This window comes from Trichomycterus rosablanca, chromosome 14 (genome assembly GCF_030014385.1).
Source record: "Trichomycterus rosablanca isolate fTriRos1 chromosome 14, fTriRos1.hap1, whole genome shotgun sequence".
NCBI lineage: Eukaryota > Metazoa > Chordata > Actinopteri > Siluriformes > Trichomycteridae > Trichomycterus > Trichomycterus rosablanca.
Genome location: NC_086001.1, coordinates 29930514 through 29954237, shown reverse-complemented (window position 1 = coordinate 29954237; position 23724 = coordinate 29930514). Strand labels below are relative to the sequence as shown.

The following is a 23724-nucleotide window of genomic DNA, read 5'->3' as shown; positions in this document are numbered from 1 at the left end:
ATTTTTCTTACATGTACTTGATCCTTTATTTAGCTCTGTTTAGACAAGTATGACGTTTCCTAGTTGCACTAATGGAGAATAAATGCATATGGTCATATGTACAATTCAGCTTGGCCACTGCAGAAACTGCTGCATGTGTGTTTCTCTGCCTGTATGAACTGATGAGCTCTGCGACCTCGCCCAGTGTAGTTATGTCCTAAGTGCGAGTTAAGAAAGAGGTTAAAAAAACCAGTAATAATTCTACCTTTCAGCGTACTGGATACAATACTAACTACTTTTTTCATGTTGTGAGCATATGGTGTGAAAGTTCGACGAGGTCAGAATCCGAACTGGGAAATTGCAGCTCGGGTGAAAATCGCTGCATAATGCAGATGTCAAAAAGACGTGTATGAGTATGTGTTCAATATGTAGAACGCGGTGATGATGATGAGACCAAAGTAAGATCAAGTTAAATGGAACGCGATGCATTTAAGATGTTCCGACCTTTTCCAGACGTCTCTGAGACGTATATGTGCTATCAGGGTTCACATTCACATGTTTTTGCTGTATGTGTTATGTAGATAATATTTAGTTGATTTTATGTATTTTTGACATTTTATTATTATTTAAGTGAAGCTTTTTACAAGTTTAGAGGTTTTGTGTTTTGCTTCACTGTATGTATGGTGCATCATTAAACTGTTATACATTATTCTATTTTGTATTAGATGAGATGGTTTCTCTCTGTATTTGTAAATGACAGCTAACAATAATGATCCGACTCTTTTAAGTATTTTGTATAACATATCAAATGTTGGACTTCATCAAAAAGAATCGACTCCTTCAGCTTCCAACTGCTCATTGCTGAGTACTATCAACTTAGTGTATGACTGTTTTGAGTCTATTCCTGTCGTTCGACTTAAAGAACCGGATTGAAGAATCGACTCATTTGATTCATTTGAACGCGCAGACTCACTCGCTCTCCCGCTGTGAGCTTCTCAAACTGAACTGCGTCTCTCTGTACATGAGGAAGAATCTATGTAGAGATCTCAAATAACATGAACCTGAAGGTATGAACTTACATTGTAGAAAAGAAAAACAAGCCAGTCCTACAAGCACAAATATCCACCTGATAAGTCACCAGAGACCGGCTGTCCAAAGTGGAAGAACGTTCTTTTGGTTTCTGTAGATGTTAAATGAAGATAGTCTCCCAACAATAAGAACTAATTCACAGTTTACAAACAAACAAAATTCAGAATAAGTAACAGAAACAGACACAGACTTACTGTCACTTTTAAACTACTACCTTGACTTGTGTTGAGTTAGGAGATCTGCAGTATGATTGTTGTTTGGTGTTTGTTGGTGATGAAAAGAAGTCTGGTCTATAGAATCCACAATTAATGCCAACTTCAGTGGTTATACAGTTTGAAAAAGTATTATGGGATGGTCTGTACTAAAATTACACATTACACATTTCTAAATGTTTTAAATGTTGAATCAACATGTTTTCTTCTATTATATCTTAATTAAAAACAACTATTGTGAGATTTATATCCACTTGTTCTGTCTGCATTCCACAGGAGTAAAAAAGTAATAAGTAACATTTACTCTGAGTACATTTTAAACGAGTTACTTTTTACTTGAGTAGATTTTTAGACTTGTAATTTTACTTGTACTTAGGTAAAATTAATTAAAGTAATAGTACTTTTACTTGAGTACAATATTTTAGTACTCTTTCCACCTCTGTATTGTAGCAATATGGAGACTTTTTGTTTAAATGTACCAACATACCTGAGTAAAATGTTAATGTTCCCAATACATCTGAATACAGAATATCAACAAACTATCAATGTTCAAAGTGTAATTAGCGATATATTATCAATATGGAGACTTTTTTTTAACAAATGTACCAACAGAACTGAGGTAAATGTTGATATCCTCAATAGAGCCGAACACATAATTCCAGTTATCAATCAATGCTAAGTGTAACAATTGATATATTATGATATCACTAATAGCTGAACCCAGAATTCCAGTACAATAACAATGCTAAGTGTAGTTATTGTTAGCTTAGCAAAAAATGGATGCTTTTTGTTCAAATGTAACAACATGCCTGAGGAAAATGTTGATATCCTCAATACAGCTGAACACAGAACTTCACTTAGCAATCAGGGCTAAGTGTAATTAGTGATATAATATCTATATGGAGACTTTTTTAACCAATAAACCAACACAACCTTGATGTTCTTATTATACCAAATATCTTTTACCTTAGTGCCATACGTGAGCTGAACTATGTCAGTTTACTCACTCCTATGTGGACTTTGTGGCTACTCAGACCACACCTCTGTTATGTTGATTACAGCACACAGACCGCTCACCAGTTGCTACAAACCAGAAGTAAAACAGGTAAAGACCTGGCTAGCGGTAGCCTTCTCTGCTCTTCAGTACACTGACTGGGACGTGTTTTTATTTATCTAAAAACAGGACAGAAGCTTTCAGGAATCAATAATGAGACCGAGGATTAAGGTTCAATATGTAGATATTTTATTAGCAAACAAGCAATAACAAGCAAAATACATAAATAGCACATAAATGAACATAACAATACTAATTCTAGACTGGATAGGTGGCCATTTGCCCAGACTGTAGCAACTGCTTAAGTACAGTGGGGCCAAAAAGTATTTAGTCAGCCACTGATTGTGCAGGTTCTCCTACTTAGAAAGATGAGAGAGGTCTGTAATTTTCATCATAGGTACACTTCAACTATGAGAGACAAAATGAGAAAAAAACATCCAGGAAATCACATTGTAGGATTTTTAAAGAATTTATTTGTAAATTATGGTGGAAAATAAGTATTTGGTCACCCACAAACAAGCAAGATTTCTGGCTCTCACAGACCTGTAACTTCTTCTTTAAGACGCTCTTCTGTCCTCCACTCGTTACCTGTATTAATGGCACCTGTTTGACCTCATTATCTGTATAAAAGACACCTGTCCACAGCCTCAAACAGTCAGACTCCAAACTCAACTATGGCAAAGACCAAAGAGCTGTCGAAGGACACCAGGAAGAAAATTGTAGACCTGCACCAGGCTGGGAAGAGTGAATCTACAATAGGCAAGCAGGTTGGTGTGAATAAATCAACTGTGGGAGCAATTGTAAGAAAATGGAATACATACAAGACCATTGAGGGTCAAGATCTCATCCCGTGGGGTCAAAATGATCATGAGAACGGTGAGCAAAAATCCCAGAACTACACGGAGGGACCTGATGAATGACCTGCAGAGAGCTGGGACCAAAGTAACAAAGGCTACCATCAGTAACACACTATGTCGAGAGGGACTCAAATCCTGCAGTGCCAGGCGTGTCCCCCTGCTTAAGTCAGTACATGTCCAGGCCCGTCTGAAGTTTGCCAGAGAGCTTATGGATGATCCAGAAGAGGATTGGGAGAATATCATGTGGTCAGATGAAACCAAAATGAAACTTTTTGGTAAAACTCATCGTGTTTGGAGGAAGAAGAATGCTGAGTTGCACACCATACCTACTGTGAAGCATGGGGGCTGAAACATCATGCTTTGGGGCTGTAAAGGGGACAGGACGACTGATCCGTGTTAAGGAAAGAATGAACGGGGCCATGTATCGTGAGATTTTAAGCCAAAACCTCCTTCCATCAGTGACAGCATTGAAGATGGAACGTGGCTGGGTCTTCCAGCATGACAATGATCCCAAACACACCGCTCGGGCAACGAAGGAGTGGCTCCGTAAAAAGCATTTCAATGTCCTGGAGTGGCCTAGCCAGTCTCCAGACCTCAACCCCATAGAAAATTTGTGGAGTCCGTGTTGCCCAGCGACAGCCCTAAAACATCACTGCTTTAGAGGAGATCTGCATGGAGGAATGGGCCAAAATACCAGCTACAGTGTGTGCAAACCTGGTCAAGACTTACAGGAAACGTTTCACCTCTGTCATTGCTAACAAAGGTTATGTTACAAAGTATTAAGTTGAACTTTTGTTATTGACCAAATACTTATTTTCCACCATAATTTGCAAATAAATTCTTTAAAAATCCTACAATGTGATTTCCTGGATTTTTTTTCTCATTTTGTCTCTCAAAATTACAGACCTCTCTCATCTTTCTAAGTAGGAGAACTTGCACAATCAGTGGCTGACTAAATACTTTTTGGCCCCACTGTATATTAAAACTCTTTCCACACTGTGAGCACCCATATGGTTTCTCTCCAGTGTAAATGCGCTTGTGTGTTTTGACTCTGTTGATTAAAACTCTTTCCACACTGTAAACACTGATACAGTTTCTCCCCACTGTGAATGTGCTGGTGTATTTTAAGCTCGCTCATTGTATTAAAACTCTTTCCACACTGTAAGCACTTATACGGTTTATCTCCAGTGTGAATGCGCTGGTGAATTTTTAAAGCACTCTGTTGATTAAAACTGTTACCCCTTTTCCACCGGTTCCGGTTCCGTTCCGGTTCCTGAACTTGATTTGGAACCGGTTCAATTTTTTTCAATCTGGCCCCACAGAATACTTGGTTTTTCAGCCCGAACCGTGACGTCACATGTGGGTGTGTCATGTTGTACAGCATAGCGACAGCAACAATGGCGTCTGCTGGTGTCTCGTATGGAGCTTAATGCTGCATTTTTATCTTTTAAAATTCACCTGATTGGATTTTGTTGCTGATATTTTCAAAGTGCCTTTAAAAAGATGAAGTGTGTGATATGACGCGGTAAAAGTGACCCGGACAGAACGAACAACGCTTAACGTGAAAAATAAACCATAACGTGGCTTATTATACTAAAACACTAAGCGATGAATTTGGGCAGTACAGTGCACTTATAACGTGTAATCGTGTTTCTATGTTGTATTTTAGTACATTCAGCCACTTTACACTTTATTTTTTACGTGAAGCTTTTTGACTCTCCCGAGAACCCTGAGCTGCATAAACACCACACGTGAAGTAAATCCTGCCAAACACAGATACATGTGGAGCTTTTAGACTGGATTTGATGGTTATTTGACACAGATGGATGTTCATGTTGTGGAACTTTAGTGATGTTTTATAGCAGTACTGATCAAATCGGTTATTTGCACTGAGAGTCTCGGTGAAAGCGAAGCGCGAAACGCTTCTCACGTCAATGAACTAAAGAAAACAACAAGTGAGCCAAACACGTCACGTCTTCTTATCACCGACAGCTGATCCATGCTTTTTGCATAAAAACAAACATCTGTAACAGCACAAATGCTCACACATATTGTACACGCTCCGCCATGATATTACTACTCTTAACTTTCGTTAAGTAACACCCACAGATGATGGCGTAAACTTGTGGAAACGCACGTCGGTTCTCTACAGAACACCAAGGTTCTGAGAAACCTGAACAGAACCGGTTCAAGAACCATGGTGCTTTTGGTGGAAAAGGGGTAACTGTGAGCACTGATATGGTTTCTCTCCAGTGTGAATGCGATGGTGTAATTTGAGATTACTCTTTGTATTTGATTTGATTTGATTTGATTTGATTTTATTGAACCATTTCATATTTTATAAATAGATACAATACCTCCTATAAAAAACTGAAACAGTCAGGGATAACACAAAAAGTCCATAGACTTATTTCCATTGTGGTCCCTATAAAACTGGAGATGCATGAGTACCGATACTGGTATCGGGTATTTGCCAGATACCGCGCTCATTAACTTGTACTCGTACTCGCAAACGAGGCTCCGATACTAAATATCCGATACCGTGTGCCTAAAACTCGGCTCTCGATCACCAAGTGTGAACTATCCAGCAACTCGATCTGACCGGCTCGCCGAGCGCTTGGCTGGGAATGAGTGACATGTCGAACAGCCAATGAGAACGCAGGATACGGTGTGAGGGGAAACGCAGGAGAGGAGTGTAAACAGGTGGGACAGGGGGATAATATAGTTTATATCAGAATACACCAGCACACACACACATTTTACAGTATTTCTGACCTGATCGTTCTCTACAAAACATAACAACAAATCACCAACATTGCAAAAATATTTATTAACCTCTAACTCACTACAGAACAATCCATGCTATTCGTGTTGCCAAATCCACTCAGATTCATTTATTTTTCCTCCTTAATTTCATCACATCAGCGCACAAACACTGATCACTCGCTACTTGTTGACATGCATTTCTGGACGTGGTATCATTAAACTTCTCGTCACTTTTCACGTGTTTTTGTTTAAAAAAAAACGGTATTTGTGAGACCGTTGGTTTCTGTTCAGTGCGTGTACTCAAAGGAACAAATAAACTTTTCCATTGCACTCATTTACTCTAAAAACTACACTATTCCATAATGCTCCAGATTGCATAATTCTAAAAAGGTATCGGTATCGGCAAGAACAAAAATACATGTACTTGTACTCGGTTGGGAAAAAATAGTATTGATGCATCCCTAATTAAAACTCTTTCCACACTGTGACCACTGGGATGGTTTCTCTCCAGTGTGAATGCGCTGGTGTCTTTTCAGACCACTCTGTGTATTAAAACTCTTTCCACACTGTGAGCACTGATACGGTTTCTCTCCAGTGTGAATGCGCTGGTGTAATTTGAGATTACTCTGTATGTTAAAACTCTTTCCACACTGTGAGCACCAATACAGTTTCACTCCAGTAAGAATGCGCTGGTGTATTTTGAGATTACTTTGTGTAATAAAACTCTTCTCACACTGTGAGCACTGATACGGTTTCTCTCCAGTGTGAATGCGCTGGTGTATTTTAAGATTACCCTGTTGATTAAAACCCTTACACACTGTGAGCACGGATACGGTTTCTCTCCAGTGTGAACGCGCTGGTGTGTTTTGAGATTACTTTGTGTAATAAAACTCTTCCCACACTGTGAGCACTAATACGGTTTCTCTCCAGTGTGAACGCGCTGGTGTATTTTGAGTTTACTCTGTTCATTAAAACTCTTTCCACACTGTGAGCACTGATACGGTTTCTCTCCAGTGTGAATGCGCTGGTGTGTTTTGAGATTACTTTGTGTAATAAAACTCTTTCCACACTGTGAGCACTGATACGGTTTCTCTCCAGTGTGAACGCGCTGGTGTACTTTAAGCTCTCTCTGTAATAAAACTCTTTCCACACTGTGAGCACTGATACGGTTTCTATCCAGTGTGAACGCGCTGGTGTTTATTGAGATTACTTTGTGTAATAAAACTCTTCCCACACTGTGAGCACTGATACGGTTTCTCTCCAGTGTGAACGTGCTGGTGTACTTTAAGCTCACTCTTTGTAATAAAACTCTTTCCACACTGTGAGCACTGATACGGTTTCTCTGCAGTGTGAACACGCTGGTGTCTTTTCAGAGTACTCTGTCTATTAAAACTCTTTCCACACTGTGAGCACTGATACGGTTTCTCTCCAGTGTGAATGTGCTGGTGTATTTTGAGATTACCCTGTTGATTAAAACTCTTCCCACACTGTGAGCACTGATACGGTTTCTCTCCAGTGTGAATGCGCTGGTGTATTTTGAGAATACCCTGTTGATTAAAACTCTTCCCACACTGTGAACACTGATACGGTTTCTCTCCAGTGTGAATGCGCTGGTGTATTTTGAGCTTACTCTGTTCATTAAAACTCTTTCCACACTGATACTCTTTCCACACTCTTTCCGCACTGATACGGTTTCTATCCAGTGTGAACGCGCTGGTGTTTATTGAGATTACTTTGTGTAATAAAACTCTTCCCACACTGTGAGCACTGATACGGTTTCTCTCCAGTGTGAACGTGCTGGTGTACTTTAAGCTCACTCTTTGTAATAAAACTCTTTCCACACTGTGAGCACTGATACGGTTTCTCTGCAGTGTGAACACGCTGGTGTCTTTTCAGAGTACTCTGTCTATTAAAACTCTTTCCACACTGTGAGCACTGATACGGTTTCTCTCCAGTGTGAATGTGCTGGTGTATTTTGAGATTACCCTGTTGATTAAAACTCTTCCCACACTGTGAGCACTGATACGGTTTCTCTCCAGTGTGAATGCGCTGGTGTATTTTGAGAATACCCTGTTGATTAAAACTCTTCCCACACTGTGAACACTGATACGGTTTCTCTCCAGTGTGAATGCGCTGGTGTATTTTGAGCTTACTCTGTTCATTAAAACTCTTTCCACACTGATACTCTTTCCACACTCTTTCCGCACTGATACGGTTTCTATCCAGTGTGAACGCGCTGGTGTTTATTGAGATTACTTTGTGTAATAAAACTCTTCCCACACTGTGAGCACTGATACGGTTTCTCTCCAGTGTGAACGTGCTGGTGTACTTTAAGCTCACTCTTTGTAATAAAACTCTTTCCACACTGTGAGCACTGATACGGTTTCTCTGCAGTGTGAACACGCTGGTGTCTTTTCAGAGTACTCTGTCTATTAAAACTCTTTCCACACTGTGAGCACTGATACGGTTTCTCTCCAGTGTGAATGTGCTGGTGTATTTTGAGATTACCCTGTTGATTAAAACTCTTCCCACACTGTGAGCACTGATACGGTTTCTCTCCAGTGTGAATGCGCTGGTGTATTTTGAGAATACCCTGTTGATTAAAACTCTTCCCACACTGTGAACACTGATACGGTTTCTCTCCAGTGTGAATGCGCTGGTGTATTTTGAGCTTACTCTGTTCATTAAAACTCTTTCCACACTGATACTCTTTCCACACTCTTTCCGCACTGATACGGTTTCTATCCAGTGTGAACGCGCTGGTGTTTATTGAGATTACTTTGTGTAATAAAACTCTTCCCACACTGTGAGCACTGATACGGTTTCTCTCCAGTGTGAACGTGCTGGTGTACTTTAAGCTCACTCTTTGTAATAAAACTCTTTCCACACTGTGAGCACTGATACGGTTTCTCTGCAGTGTGAACACGCTGGTGTCTTTTCAGAGTACTCTGTCTATTAAAACTCTTTCCACACTGTGAGCACTGATACGGTTTCTCTCCAGTGTGAATGTGCTGGTGTATTTTGAGATTACCCTGTTGATTAAAACTCTTCCCACACTGTGAGCACTGATACGGTTTCTCTCCAGTGTGAATGCGCTGGTGTATTTTAAGCTCACTCTTTCTATTAAAACTCTTTCCACACTGTGAACACTGATACGATTTCTCTCCAGTGTGAATGCGCTGGTGTATTTTAAGCTCACTCTTTGTATTAAAACTCTTGCCACACTGTGAACACTGATACGGTTTCTCTCCAGTGTGAATGCGCTGGTGTATTTTAAGATTACCCTGTGTAATAAAACTCTTCCCACACTGTGAGCACTGATATGGTTTCTCTCCAGTGTGAATGCGCTGGTGTATTTTGAGCTTACTCTGTTCATTAAAACTCTTTCCACACTGTGAGCACTGATACGGTTTCTCTCCTGTGTAAATGCGCTGGTGTATTTTGAGCTTACTCTGTTCATTAAAACTCTTTCCACACTGTGAGCACTGATACGGTTTCTCTCCAGTGTGAATGCGCTGGTGTATTTTGAGCTTACTCTGTTCATTAAAACTCTTTCCACACTGTGAGCACTGATACGGTTTCTCTCCTGTGTAAATGCGCTGGTGTATTTTGAGATGACTCAGGCACCTGAAGCTCTTCCCACACTGTGAGCAGACGTTTCCTTCTTCCTGTGTGGGACTGAGAGATGTGTTAATGCTGACAGTACCAGAGGACGTTTGCTGATTACTGGAGCTTCTGGTGGGCGTCAGATCCTCATGTTCAGTCTTAATCTTCACCAGAGTCTCATATTTATCATGGTTGCAGCTCTTGATGTGATTGTGGAGCTGATTTTGGGTTGTAAAGGAACGTGGACACGAGGAGCAGCAGAAATCCTTGTTCAGTTCTGAAGCAGAAAAAATTCAAATACATTTATAACATTATAATTAATCAAATACATTTATAACATTATAAATAATCTAATACATTTATAACATTATAAATAATCATATACATTTATAACATTATAAATAATCAAATACATGTATAACATTATAAATAATCAAATACATTTATAACATTATAAATAATCAAATACATTTATAACATTATAAATAATCATATACATTTATAAAATTATAAATAATAAAAAAAACTTATAACATTATAAATAATCAAATACATTTATAACACTATAAATAATCAAATACATTTATAACATTATAAATAATCAAATACATTTATAACATTATAAATAATAAAAAAAACTTATAACATTATAAATAATCAAATACATTTATAACACTATAAATAATCAAATACATTTATAACATTATAAATAATAAATACATTTATAACATTATAAATAATCAAATACATTTATAACATTATAAATAATAAATACATTTATAACATTATAATTAATCAAATACATTTATAACATTATAAATAATCTAATACATTTATAACATTATAATTAATCAAATACATTTATAACATTATAAATAATCTAATACATTTATAACATTATAAATAATCAAATACATGTATAACATTATAAATAATCAAATACATTTATAACATTATAAATAATCAAATACATTTATAACATTATAAATAATCATATACATTTATAAAATTATAAATAATAAAAAAAACTTATAACATTATAAATAATCAAATACATTTATAACACTATAAATAATCAAATACATTTATAACATTATAAATAATCAAATACATTTATAACATTATAAATAATAAAAAAAACTTATAACATTATAAATAATCAAATACATTTATAACACTATAAATAATCAAATACATTTATAACATTAAAAATAATCAAATACATTTATACCATTATAAAAAAAACATTTATAACATTATAAATAATAAAAAAAAACATTTATAAAATTATAAATAATGAAAAAAAACATTTATAAAATTATAAATAATAAAATACATTTATTAAATTATAAATAATAAAATACATTTATAACATTACAAATAATCAAATACATTTATAACATTACAAATAATAAAATACATTTAAAACATTATAAATAATAATAAAAACATTTATAACATTATAAATAATAAAAAAAAACATTTATAAAATTATAAATAATAAAAAAAAACATTTATAAAATTATAAATAATAAAATACATTTATTAAATTATAAATAATAAAATACATTTATAACATTACAAATTATCAAATACATTTATAACATTACAAATAATAAAATACATTTATAACATTATAAATAACCAAATACATTTATAACATTATAAATAACCAAATACATTTATAACATTATAAATAATAAAATACATTTATAACATTACAAATAATCAAATACATTTATACCATTACAAAAAAAAAAATACATTTATAACATTATAAATAACCAAATACATTTATAACATTATAAATAACCAAATAAATTTAAAACATTATAAATAATAAATACATTTATAACATTATAAATAATCAAATACATTTATAACATTATACATAATCAAATACATTTATAACATTATAAATAATAAATACATTTATAACATTATAAATAATCAAAAACATTTATAACATTATAAATAATCAAATACATTTATAACATTATACATAATCAAATACATTTATAACATTATAAATAATAAATACATTTATAACATTATAAATAATCAAATACATTTATAACATTATAAATAATCAAATACATTTATAACATTATAAATAACAAATACATTTATAACATTATAAATAATCAAATACATTTATAACATTATAAATAATCAAATACATTTATAACATTATAAATAATCAAATACATTTATAACATTATAAATAATCATATACATTTATAACATTATAAATAATCAAATACATTTATAACATTATAAATAATCAAATACATTTATAACATTATAAATAATCAAATACATTTATACCATTATAAAAAAAACATTTATAACATCATAAATAATAAAAAAAACATTTATAACATTATAAATAATAAAAAAAAAACATTTATAAAATTATAAATAATAAAATACATTTATTAAATTATAAATAATAAAATACATTTATAACATTACAAATAATCAAATACATTTATAACATTAAAAATAATCAAATACATTTATAACATTATAAATAACCAAATACATTTATAACATTATAAATAATCAAATACATTTATAACATTACAAATAATAAAATACATTTATAACATTACAAAAAATAAAATACATTTATAACATTATAAATAACCAAATACATTTATAACATTATACATAATCAAATACATTTATAACATTATAAATAATAAATACATTTATAACATTATACATAATCAAATACATTTATAACATTATAAATAATCAAATACATTTATAACATTATACATAATCAAATACATTTAACATTATAAATAACCAAATACATTTATAACATTATAAATAATCAAATACATTTATAACATTATACATAATCAAATACATTTATAACATTATAAATAATAAATAAATTTATAACATTATAAATAATCAAATACATTTAAAACATTATAAATAACCAAATAAATTTATAACATTATAAATAATAAAATACATTTATAACATTATACATAATCAAATACATTTATAACATTATAAATAATAAATACATTTATAACATTATACATAATCAAATACATTTATAACATTATAAAAAATCAAATACATTTATAACATTATACATAATCAAATACATTTAACATTATAAATAACCAAATACATTTATAACATTATAAATAATCAAAAACATTCATAACATTATAAATAACAAAATACATTTATAACATTATAAATAACCAAATACATTTATAACATTATAAATAATAAAAAATACATTTATAACATTATAAATAATAAATACATTTATAACATTATAAATAATCAAAAACATTTATAACATTATACATAATCAAATACATTTATAACATTATAAATAATCAAATACATTTATAACATTATAAATAACAAATACATTTATAACATTATAAATAATCAAATACATTTATAACATTATAAATAATCTAATACATTTATAACATTATAAATAATCATATACATTTATAACATTATAAATAATCAAATACATTTATAACATTATAAATAATCAAATACATTTATAACATTATAAATAATCAAATACATTTATACCATTATAAAAAAAACATTTATAACATCATAAATAATAAAAAAAACATTTATAACATTATAAATAATAAAAAAAGCATTTATAACATTATAAATAATAAAATACACTTATAACATTATAAATAATAAAAAAACAATCATAACATTATAAATAATAAAATACATTTATAACATTATAAATTATAAAAAAAGCATTTATAACATTATAAATAATAAAATACATTTATAACATTATAAATAATAAAACATTTTTTTATAACATTATAAATAATAAAATACATTTATAACATTATAAATAACCAAATACATTTATAACATTATAAATAATAAAATACATTTATAACATTATAAATAACCAAATACATTTATAACATTTTAAATAACCAAATACATTTATAACATTATAAATAATCAAATACATTTATAACATTATAAATAATCAAATACATTTATAACATTATAAATAATCAAAAACATTTATAACATTTTAAATAACCAAATACATTTATAACATTATAAATAATCAAATACATTTATAACATTATAAATAATCAAATACATTTATAACATTATAAATAATCAAAAACATTTATAACATTTTAAATAACCAAATACATTTATAACATTATAAATAATCAAATACATTTATAACATTATAAATAATCAAATACATTTATAACATTATAAATAATCAAATACATTTATAACATTATAAATAACCAAATACATTTATAACATTTTAAATAACCAAATACATTTATAACATTATAAATAACCAAATACATTTATAACATTTTAAATAACCAAATACATTTATAACATTATAAATAATCAAATACATTTATAACATTATAAATAATCAAATACATTTATAACATTATAAATAATCATATACATTTATAACATTATAAATAATAAAAAAAACATGTATAACATTATAAAAATAAAAAATAAAACATTTATAACATTATAAATAATAAAAAAAAACATTTATAACATTATAAATAATAAAATACATTTATAACATTATAAATAATTAAAAAAAACATTTATAACATTATAAATAATAAAATACATTTATAACATTATATATAATAAATACTGTTAGTAATTGTTAAACTGAGATCTGATGCTAAAGTCCTGTAACGTGATTCATCCTGCATTCATCATTTCCTGCTCACACTGATCTGCATGAGCACAATACAAGCTTTCACTGTATGATGCTTCATCCCAGGTTCCTCTGATTCTATTCAATCCAAATCTTATTTTACTCAAGATAAAAAATATCTTACTGAGTTCATCTTTATCTTCAGGTTCTTCCTTCTTCACAGGCTTCATCTGGAAACCTCCACACTGTTGGTCCTCTGGGGTGAGGTGTTCCTCAGAGGTGACGTGTTCCACAGGGATTAAAGATCCTTCACCTGAAATGTCTTTGTTTTGTGAAAGAAGAAAAATAAGTTTGTTATTGTTGGTAGTAACGACCGACTTCTTTATTAAGCACTTAAGTTAGAACTAACAGACACGTACTTCTATACTATCTGTCAAAAACACGACCTATAAACCTTTGTTCAAACAGGGTTTCAGCTGATTTAATAATAATAACAATACAACCGCAATTCAGAAAAAGTTGGGACAGTATGGAAAAAGCTAATAATAATATAAACACAGACTTTGACTTTTATTTGATGTCAGACAGGATGGAGCAGAGATGTTTCATCTTTTATCTGTTCAAATTCATTTCATTTATTAATAAACATCCATTCCTGCGTTTCAGGCCTGCAACACTTTCTAAAAAAAGGAGGAGAGTTAAGATCTGGATGGAAGGTGCAGACTCATCTCTCCAGGACCATCAGCACAAACAATCACGTATATATTGAATATATCAGCTTATATACTCGACTTTATTTCTTCTCATTCATTACCCAATCATTCAGCCACTTGTATTCACCCGGCATTACTCTGTAATTATATACTAGTGTAAACACGGTACAGTCAGCATGATCTGTTTAATCTTCTTTATCTTCTGTCTCCTCATTTCACTCACCTGCTCACTTATGCACTAAATATACTAAAATATTACAAGAAATTCAGACACGACCAAATTAGGAGAAATGATTTTGCTCAAGTCTTACTGAGTTCATCTTTATCTTCAGGTTCTTCTTTCTTCACAGGCTTCATCTGGAAACCTCCACACTGTTGATCCTCTGAGAAGAGCAGTTCCACAGAAGCCACAAGTTCTGCAGGGATTAAAGTGACTTCACCTGAAATTCATCAATATGAGAAGAAGAATCTCAACAACTGGAGGAAACTGAAGGTTGTGGGTTTGGTTCCTAATAGGGATGTCCCGATCCGATCTCACAGATCGGGATCGGGGCCGATCAAGGCATTTTTAACTGATTGGAAATCGGCTTTAGTAATGTCGATCATAACCCGATCTTTTGTCCATGCATGTCCGCTGTGTGGAAATACTTTAAATTGGAAAGTGAAACAAGTCCAACAGCGGTGTAATGTCTGTAATGCGAGCGTTTCACGAGGCGGTGGGAGCAGAGCTGCGTTCATTACTGTAGAATTTTACTGTTTATATGGTGTGTGAGTCGAGGATTACTCCGGTTTACAAAACAATAACTTTTAATCCGAGTATGAAAACTTCAGGACCAGAACACACAGCTTTTACCAGTTTACGTGTTACAAGACTGAACAACATCTCAGTATCAAGCTCTCTGATTGGCTTAGTTATGTAACCGAGCGTCGTAGTGATGCACTCGCTTAATAAAGAAATTAAATACACGGTATATTCACTAATTGTCGGGAGCAAAACACTTTGTTAACTTATTCTGTTCCGAATAGCGGACAGCCAGAGCCGAGCACGCTATCCCATGCACTATGGAAGCCCCAAAGGGTCAAAACACACTCACTTTGCGTAGAAACGTCCATCAATCCATTGTCACAATACAAGCACTTTAGGAACTGGCTTTCCTTCATAACAAAAGAGTGACTTTCCGTTTTATTTTGGTATTCAGGTTTTACTGTAATGCTGTTAAGTAACTTATTTGTTTTTTTATATTCAAGTTAAGCTGCTACACCACTTGTGAGTGGAGATTTTTGTTCATTTTTAGTGTATCACTGCATTAAACAGAATTATGTTCTTTGAATATAAAGTTCAAAGTGAAACTGTAATTATCTCACTTCATTTTTACTACAATGCTGCACTAGGTTTGTTTACTTTTATTTTGTAAAAGAACATTAAGCAATAGTTTGGATGCAGGCAATTTTTTCCCTACAGCACTGCAGAGCTATTCAGTTGTTAAACATGTACATTGGATTAATTGGAATAACTGTAATGTACTTGAAGTGTGCACCGTGTAAACAGTGTTATCTAGTTCTTATCTAGACAATATCTAGAAAATACAAGTATCGGTTTGATAATCGGTATCGGATCGGGATCAAAATTAAAGATCGGGATCAAGAACAAAAAAACGTGATCGGGACATTCCTAGTTCCTAATCATAAATAAATCCTAGTTACATTAAAACTTAAATCGAGACTGGAGTGTAGCAGCTGTACTGTACTACTGTACTGTACTACACTAAACTGTACCATACTGTACTGTATAATACTGTACTGTACCACACTGTCTGGTGAAAAAGTGGCATCATGCTCTATATTTACTTACAGAAAAAATCATCATCATCATCATCATCATCATCATCATCATCATCCTCCTTTTGTATTATTTTATTCTGGAATTCTTCATGTTGTAGATCCACAGGGGTGACGTCTCCCTCTTCTGCTGACTGCATTATTAAAGATCTAATAGACAGACAGACAGACTATTCAACTATAAACAAATTTCAACTGTAAACAAAGTTCAACTGTAAACAAAGTTCAACTATAAACAAAGTTCAACTATAAACAAAGTTTAAAAATATCACGTGTTTATATAGAACTGTGAGATTTAATCATGAAGAAACTCAATCAGTTCCGCTCAATTGATTCATTTTGCTGGATCGGTTCAATGAATCGGTTCATCAGTACTGAATCATATGTGATGCTAACAGTTAGCGGAGCAGCTAAAAGTTTGTGTGTTTAAATAAAACTGAAGTTAAATCTCCTCAAATCCTCACAGTGATGTTTTATTATGAACTCTAGTTTTATTATTAATTAGAATGTGGTTATAATTAAATATAAGGGTTATAATTAAATACATATTTTACTTACAGATGAGGCTCTACAGTACAAACACAGCAGCTTCTTGTTCTTCTTATGATGTTTAATGGCGGTTGGCAGAACAACTTAAGACGCACCAGCGTCACCAACTGGACTGGAGTTGAACAGCAGCTTAGCAGTAAAACATCTCCATTAGCACATCTGTATTAGTGGTGTGCGATACTGAAAAATTTCATATCGATCCGATACCAAGTAAATACAGGGCCAGTATCGCCGATATCGATCCGATACTGATACTTTGTACTTACTTTCATGTAGGGTAGAGCAGTGTATCATGATTTATGAGGTGAATGTATCATCAATTTGCTTTGACTAATAAATGATTTTGTGTTTATTAGTTCATCATGTGCAGTAAAAACCCACTACAGTTTATAGGTGAATAAAAAGTAATTTTATTAATGTAATAAACTTTAATGAAGTCTGGGGTTTTTGTTAAGAAACAATTATATAATAAGAAACATAATTCCCCCTCTCATAGTACACTCTGACTTTTTGTAAAATAAAGTACAGAAAAAGTTCCGGGAGTCTCCAGCATATACATAGCGGCTTCCTCATTCCCGCAAGTCAGATAAAATCTCCTGGAATCTACAACGAGCGGCCAAGAACGACACACACGCACACACACACATGAAGGAGACACAGACTTTTTTTACTACGACTGCGTATTAAATCTGTTATCTGATATACAATCTAGCGCACTGTGTAGGGAACATAAATCAATTGTCTAATATACTGTCTAGTGCACTAAGTAGGGAACATAAATCTATGATCAAAAATACAATCTAGTGCACTCTGTAGGGAACATAATTAATTATGTAATACAGTATCTAGTGAACTGTGTAGGGAAAATAAACCAATTGTCTAATTCACTATCTAGTGCACTACGTAGTGCACTATGTAAGGAACATAAATCCGTTATCTGATATACAATTTAGTGCACTATGTAGGGAACATAAATTCATATCTAAAATACTATCTACGTAGTGCACTATGTAGGGAAGCGACTCCTTCAGCTTCCAATTTCTTGGATTGCTGAGTACTATCAACTTAGTGAATCGACTCTTTCGAGTCTATTCCTGTCCTTCGACTTAAAGAATCGGATTAAAGAATCGACTCAAAGAATCATTTGATTCATTTGAACGCGCAGACTCACTCGCTCTCCCGCTGTGAGCTTCTCAAACTAGAGGTGGGTGATACCGGGAATTTTGGTATCGATCCGATACCAAGTAAATGGTACTTTTACTTTTTTGAGGTAGAAAAGGAGAAACCACAATACAAAATAAAAATAAAAATTCTCCCCTCACTAGACATCTTTTCTAGTTCTTTCTTTCTTTGTTTCTTTTTTCAAATAGAATTGTTCTTAGGAAAAACAATAAAAAAGAAGGAATTTTCTTCCTTTCAGTGCAATTCTGTTTTTTCTTAAATAAACAGTGTAAAAAAATATCACTCAACACAACTTAAAACAAAATGTCCTGAGGTAGAGGGCTGACAAACCACAATACAACAAAATTAACACACCACAACAAATACTGTAAACAGTTTCAAACTTGTTCTGTTTTTCAAGTCGAACAATACAATAAAATAATACAAAGAATAAGGAATTTCTTCCCTTCAGTGCACTTCTGGCTTTAAACAAAATAAAAACAATAAGTGAAAAATAAATAAAGAAGGTATAAATAAAGAAAGAATACAGCTACACTGTGGGCCCTCCCCCCGTTGAGAACAAAGGATTAGAGATTTTTATTTAAGAACAGTATCATGTCTCTCTCCGTACTGTGACGTGTCGACTCGAGGAGAGCGCTGAGTGGGCGGGTCAGGCTGAGCCTACCTGCATGTCTGTTTGGCTGGCGCCGCTGAGCCACGTGACGGTGCAACAACAAAAGACGACACAGCGCAGCGCTACTCTTACAGACAGAGAGTAGACTTTGATGAATCCGCGAGCGCAGCAGTCAGCTTGAGTATCGATCTTTTTACACGAGTATTGCTCAATATCAATACCAGCGTTGGTATCGATATTATCGATATTTGGATCGATCCGCCCACCTCTATCTCAAACTGAACTCCGTCTTTCTGCACATGAGGAAGAAATCTATGTAGAGATCTCAAATAACATGAACCTGAAGGTATGAACTTACATTGTAGAAAAGAAAACAAGCCAGTAGCAGCAGTGTGCACATTAAACCATTTACAGAAGGGTCATTAAGTTTGGCTAATTGAAATAATGGCATGTTTCTGACTAGAATGAGAGGGGCAGTAAAAAGATCTCACACTTGTCAGAGACAATGTTTGAAGCCCAGGTTAATAGGACCTGTTAGTTAGAGAAGGATCACTTGTTTGTTAGTTTAAGTCCAAAAGCAGGTGTGGCCCGTACGGGGATCGAACCCGCGACCTTGGCGTTATTAGCACCACGCTCTAACCAACTGAGCTAACCGGCCTGTTCATCTGTACTTTCTTTAGATCTTTGTACATAATTCTACACTAACCCCATTCAAGCAGCTGAAACGCACTTTAATAATACTAAGAGGTTTTGTAGGTTCTTCTATGTGTGAACTATCTAAACTATATTTCTTAAAGTTCTTGACTGAGCTTAATGCCACCAACCAGTGACTGGAGCAGATACGACTCAGGTCCTGCACACAGTAAGTAGTGCTGATACACAGTACCAGCCTGCACACCAGAAGGGCTCCAAACATCAAGTTTTCACCAGGGCCGGAGTTGGGCCCCTTTTTCAGACCGGGAGTTTCATGAACAAACCCGGCCCACTTTTTCCACGGAGGAAAATTTTGAATAAATAAAACAGCAGCTAGCTCTTACAATGACTTTTTATTGGGTATAAGTTCAGGTGTATGTTGGTAAGTTAACAGAAAACACTTCACATAAACAAGTTTAATTCAAATTTAAATCAGATAAAGATTTAAAAGGTAAAAATGTGATAAAGATGAAAAAAGTATTTACATTTGTACAGGAGCAATAAGTTGAAATAAAAATTAAAATTGCATTTGTCTTTTCAACAGAGAGGTGCTCTATTGTTAGGTTTACACTAAACTCTTAAGTAGCTTCACTATTTAGTGGCTACCTAAAGCATCAAAAGCCTCCTAAGCAGTGCACTTTATTAATAACGGTGTCATTGTCTATAGACATGAGACATTGCTTATCTGCTGCTCTGAGGCTAAAAAACATTTCATTAAGGGTTAGCCTGTTTTGCTGAATAACATAACATGCTTGAAGTTTTTTTTTTCTTTTTTTTTTCTTTTCTTTTTAACACTTTGGCCTATAATATGATGGTGTAAAATTGATAGTGATTTAGGCTATTTGTCTTCATTTGTTAAAATAAATTAGGCTATCGTGCTGACATCTTTCTGAATGTCTGAACAATTTAACATATATCATGTATATTCTCTATGTTATATTTTACATTACAGATAACTATCTTAGTTTAAATAACTCTGTTAGACTATCCTCTACCTGTCCCTTCAGTACCCAGACAGCACAATACGTAGGTGAAGCATCGGTAAAACACCGCCGTGTAGGAAATTCATCGCGTTCTATTTTTAGACGTAGGATATTGGGAGGCAAAACGTGGAAGTGTCGCTTTTTGCTTTCCTATGCAACGTGCATCGGCTGAAGATCGGAACATCGCGTTTTCAGCTCCACTGTCGCATCAGGGTCACATGGAGCCGTGGTCAGAGAAGCCCGCTTGGGACTGAAAGATCACCGGTTCTAGTCATCAGACTGTATCAACGATTTTAAAGGAGCAGAGATGTACATGCAGGAAAAGTAAAGCCAAATATTACCCATAAGAAAAAGATATTTTACTGATACTATCGTCAACAATAAATATAAACTCAGGACACACGAAATTCACTGTTGGTTTTGGACAGAAAATGAAATTGCTATATTAGATTTATATGCACTGCCCCCTGGTTCCATGAACTATAGCTACTGTATAGAAATCTGAATCTGTAACTGGTCATATTGTGTACACTGCCAACCCTGGTTACTATAACAACCACTGTATCAGAGAATGTAATGTGGCCTTTCATTAAAAAAATAAATCAATGTCAGGTGTAAAATGATAACCAGACAGTAGCAACATTTACAGTCACAAACAAATCAGGTTGGTTTACTGCAATGGTAGTTTGAAATGCAGTGGCATTAATAAAAATATTGTTTCAACAAGAACACAAAAAGCTCAATAAGAGCATTTTCCACACCTTTAACTGTATACACAGGTGTAAAATATGTAATTTTTAAGATATAAAATATTCTTTGCCAGCCCATTACAGCTTCACATAGTGCCCAGCTCACTCTCTTCCTGCCAGCAGCAACAGAATTTCTGTTATCCATCAATGAACATTTAAAGGAAATGGTATCCTACACCTAACACCAAAGATTGCTGTGGCCATTTATGATCTGATAAGCAAAACATAATTTATCATGTAATGTTGAGCATTTAGCAGTTTGCAATAAAATAAATCCTTCAGCTAATAATTAAGGTTGCTGTGGCTGTTTATGATCCAATCAGCAACACTTGCTTCATTTGTACATTAGGCTTATTAATGCTGGCAAATTTTCTCTTCTGATTTACAAAAAATGAATTTGTAGAAATGCTTCAGCTGATGCCAAGTAGCCTTTATTACATGGAAACTTGCAGAAAATATAAAAATATTATAAGGTCAACATCATACAACAGATAAAAATTGATATATATACATATATACATATATATATATATACATATAACAATATAGAACATGATGTAACCTTAAAAATAGTGAGCCTGCATGAGATTACAGCCACCTGTAATATAGTTTCAGTTCAGAGTTGACTGAATAAAATATTTATCGATTTAAACACATTTACGAATGATGGTAGAACCAATCATGTTAAAATACAACATAAATTGAACTTGAGTTGCATATGTTCAATTCCCAGGATCCATGGCTGAAGTGCCATGGGCACCGGGGATGGCTGCCCGACACACTGGGTGTGTGTTGACTGGTGCACTGGTGTGTGCGTGTTCACTGCCACAGATGGGTTAAATGCGGAAGACATTATTTTATAGTCAATGCGAAATCTGACCGGGAGCCAGTGCAGTGTGCATAAGACAGGGGTGATGTGTTCATATTTTCTGGTTCTAGTAAGGATTCTGGCTGCTGCATTCTGGACTAACTGCAGTTTGTTTATACACCTACTGGAACAACCAGACAAAAGGGATTACAATAATCCAAGCTAGAGGTAACAAAAGCATGGACAAGTATTTCTGCGTCATGTAGTGACATCATAGCTTAGCAAGGTTTCTAAGATGACAGAAGGCTATCCTGGTGGTGATAGCTACATGAGCTTCAAAAGAAAAACTGGAATTAATAATCACACCAAGGTCTATAACAGCTGTACATGGTGTAACTGAAATACCATCCAGAGTTACTATGTAATCAGAAAGTTTACTTCTAGCTGCCTGTGGTCCTAATATTTTTTATTATATCATTTAGTAAAAGAAAATTGTTCAACATCCAGAGTCTAAACTGGTGTCTCTCATCTGGATGTGCTGACACATAGAACTGTGTATCATCAGCATAACAGTGAAAGCTGATACCATGTTTAAGAATAATATTAACCAGAGGTAGCATATCTATACATACAGTGTATCACAAAAGTGAGTACACCCTTCACATTTCTGCAGATATTTAAGTATATCTTTTCATGGGACAACACTGACAAAATGACACTTTGACACAATGAAAAGTAGTCTGTGTGCAGCTTATATAACAGTGTAAATTTATTCTTCCCTCAAAATAACTCAATATACAGCCATTAATGTCTAAACCACCGGCAACAAAAGTGAGTACACCCCTTAGTGAAAGTTCCTGAAGTGTCAATATTTTGTGTGGCCACCATTATTTCCCAGAACTGCCTTAACTCTCCTGGGCATGGAGTTTACCAGAGCTTCACAGGTTGCCACTGGAATGCTTTTCCACTCCTCCATGACGACATCACGGAGCTGGCGGATATTCGAGACTTTGCGCTCCTCCACCTTCCGCTTGAGGATGCCCCAAAGATGTTCTATTGGGTTTAGGTCTGGAGACATGCTTGGCCAGTCCATCACCTTTACCCTCAGCCTCTTCAATAAAGCAGTGGTCGTCTTAGAGGTGTGTTTGGGGTCATTATCATGCTGGAACACTGCCCTGCGACCCAGTTTCCGGAGGGAGGGAATCATGCTCTGCTTCAGTATTTCACAGTACATATTGGAGTTCATGTGTCCCTCAATGAAATGTAACTCCCCAACACCTGCTGCACTCATGCAGCCCCAGACCATGGCATTCCCACCACCATGCTTGACTGTAGGCATGACACA

The 23724-nt window shown here is 33.6% G+C and overlaps 1 protein-coding gene, 1 non-coding gene and 1 pseudogene across 2 annotated transcripts; all 3 read right to left on the bottom strand.

Moving 5' to 3' along the window:
• Positions 1 to 5853: 5853 nt before the first annotated feature.
• LOC134326884 (zinc finger protein 585A-like) lies at positions 5854 to 8159 on the bottom strand (annotated as a pseudogene).
• LOC134326285 (zinc finger protein 585A-like) lies at positions 8073 to 19203 on the bottom strand. Its single transcript, XM_063008448.1, has 3 exons — positions 19198 to 19203; positions 8714 to 9727; positions 8073 to 8529 (listed from the first exon to the last, which is right to left on the bottom strand). The coding sequence occupies exons 1-3, from the start codon at positions 19201 to 19203 to the stop codon at positions 8176 to 8178; spliced, it is 1374 nt and encodes a 457-aa protein (XP_062864518.1). The 3' UTR covers positions 8073 to 8175.
• Positions 19204 to 19730: 527 nt separating this feature from the next.
• Positions 19731 to 19804, bottom strand: trnai-aau (transfer RNA isoleucine (anticodon AAU)). The gene has a single exon. It is a non-coding gene; the product is annotated as a tRNA-Ile (tRNA).
• Between the last annotated feature and the right edge of the window lie 3920 nt (positions 19805 to 23724).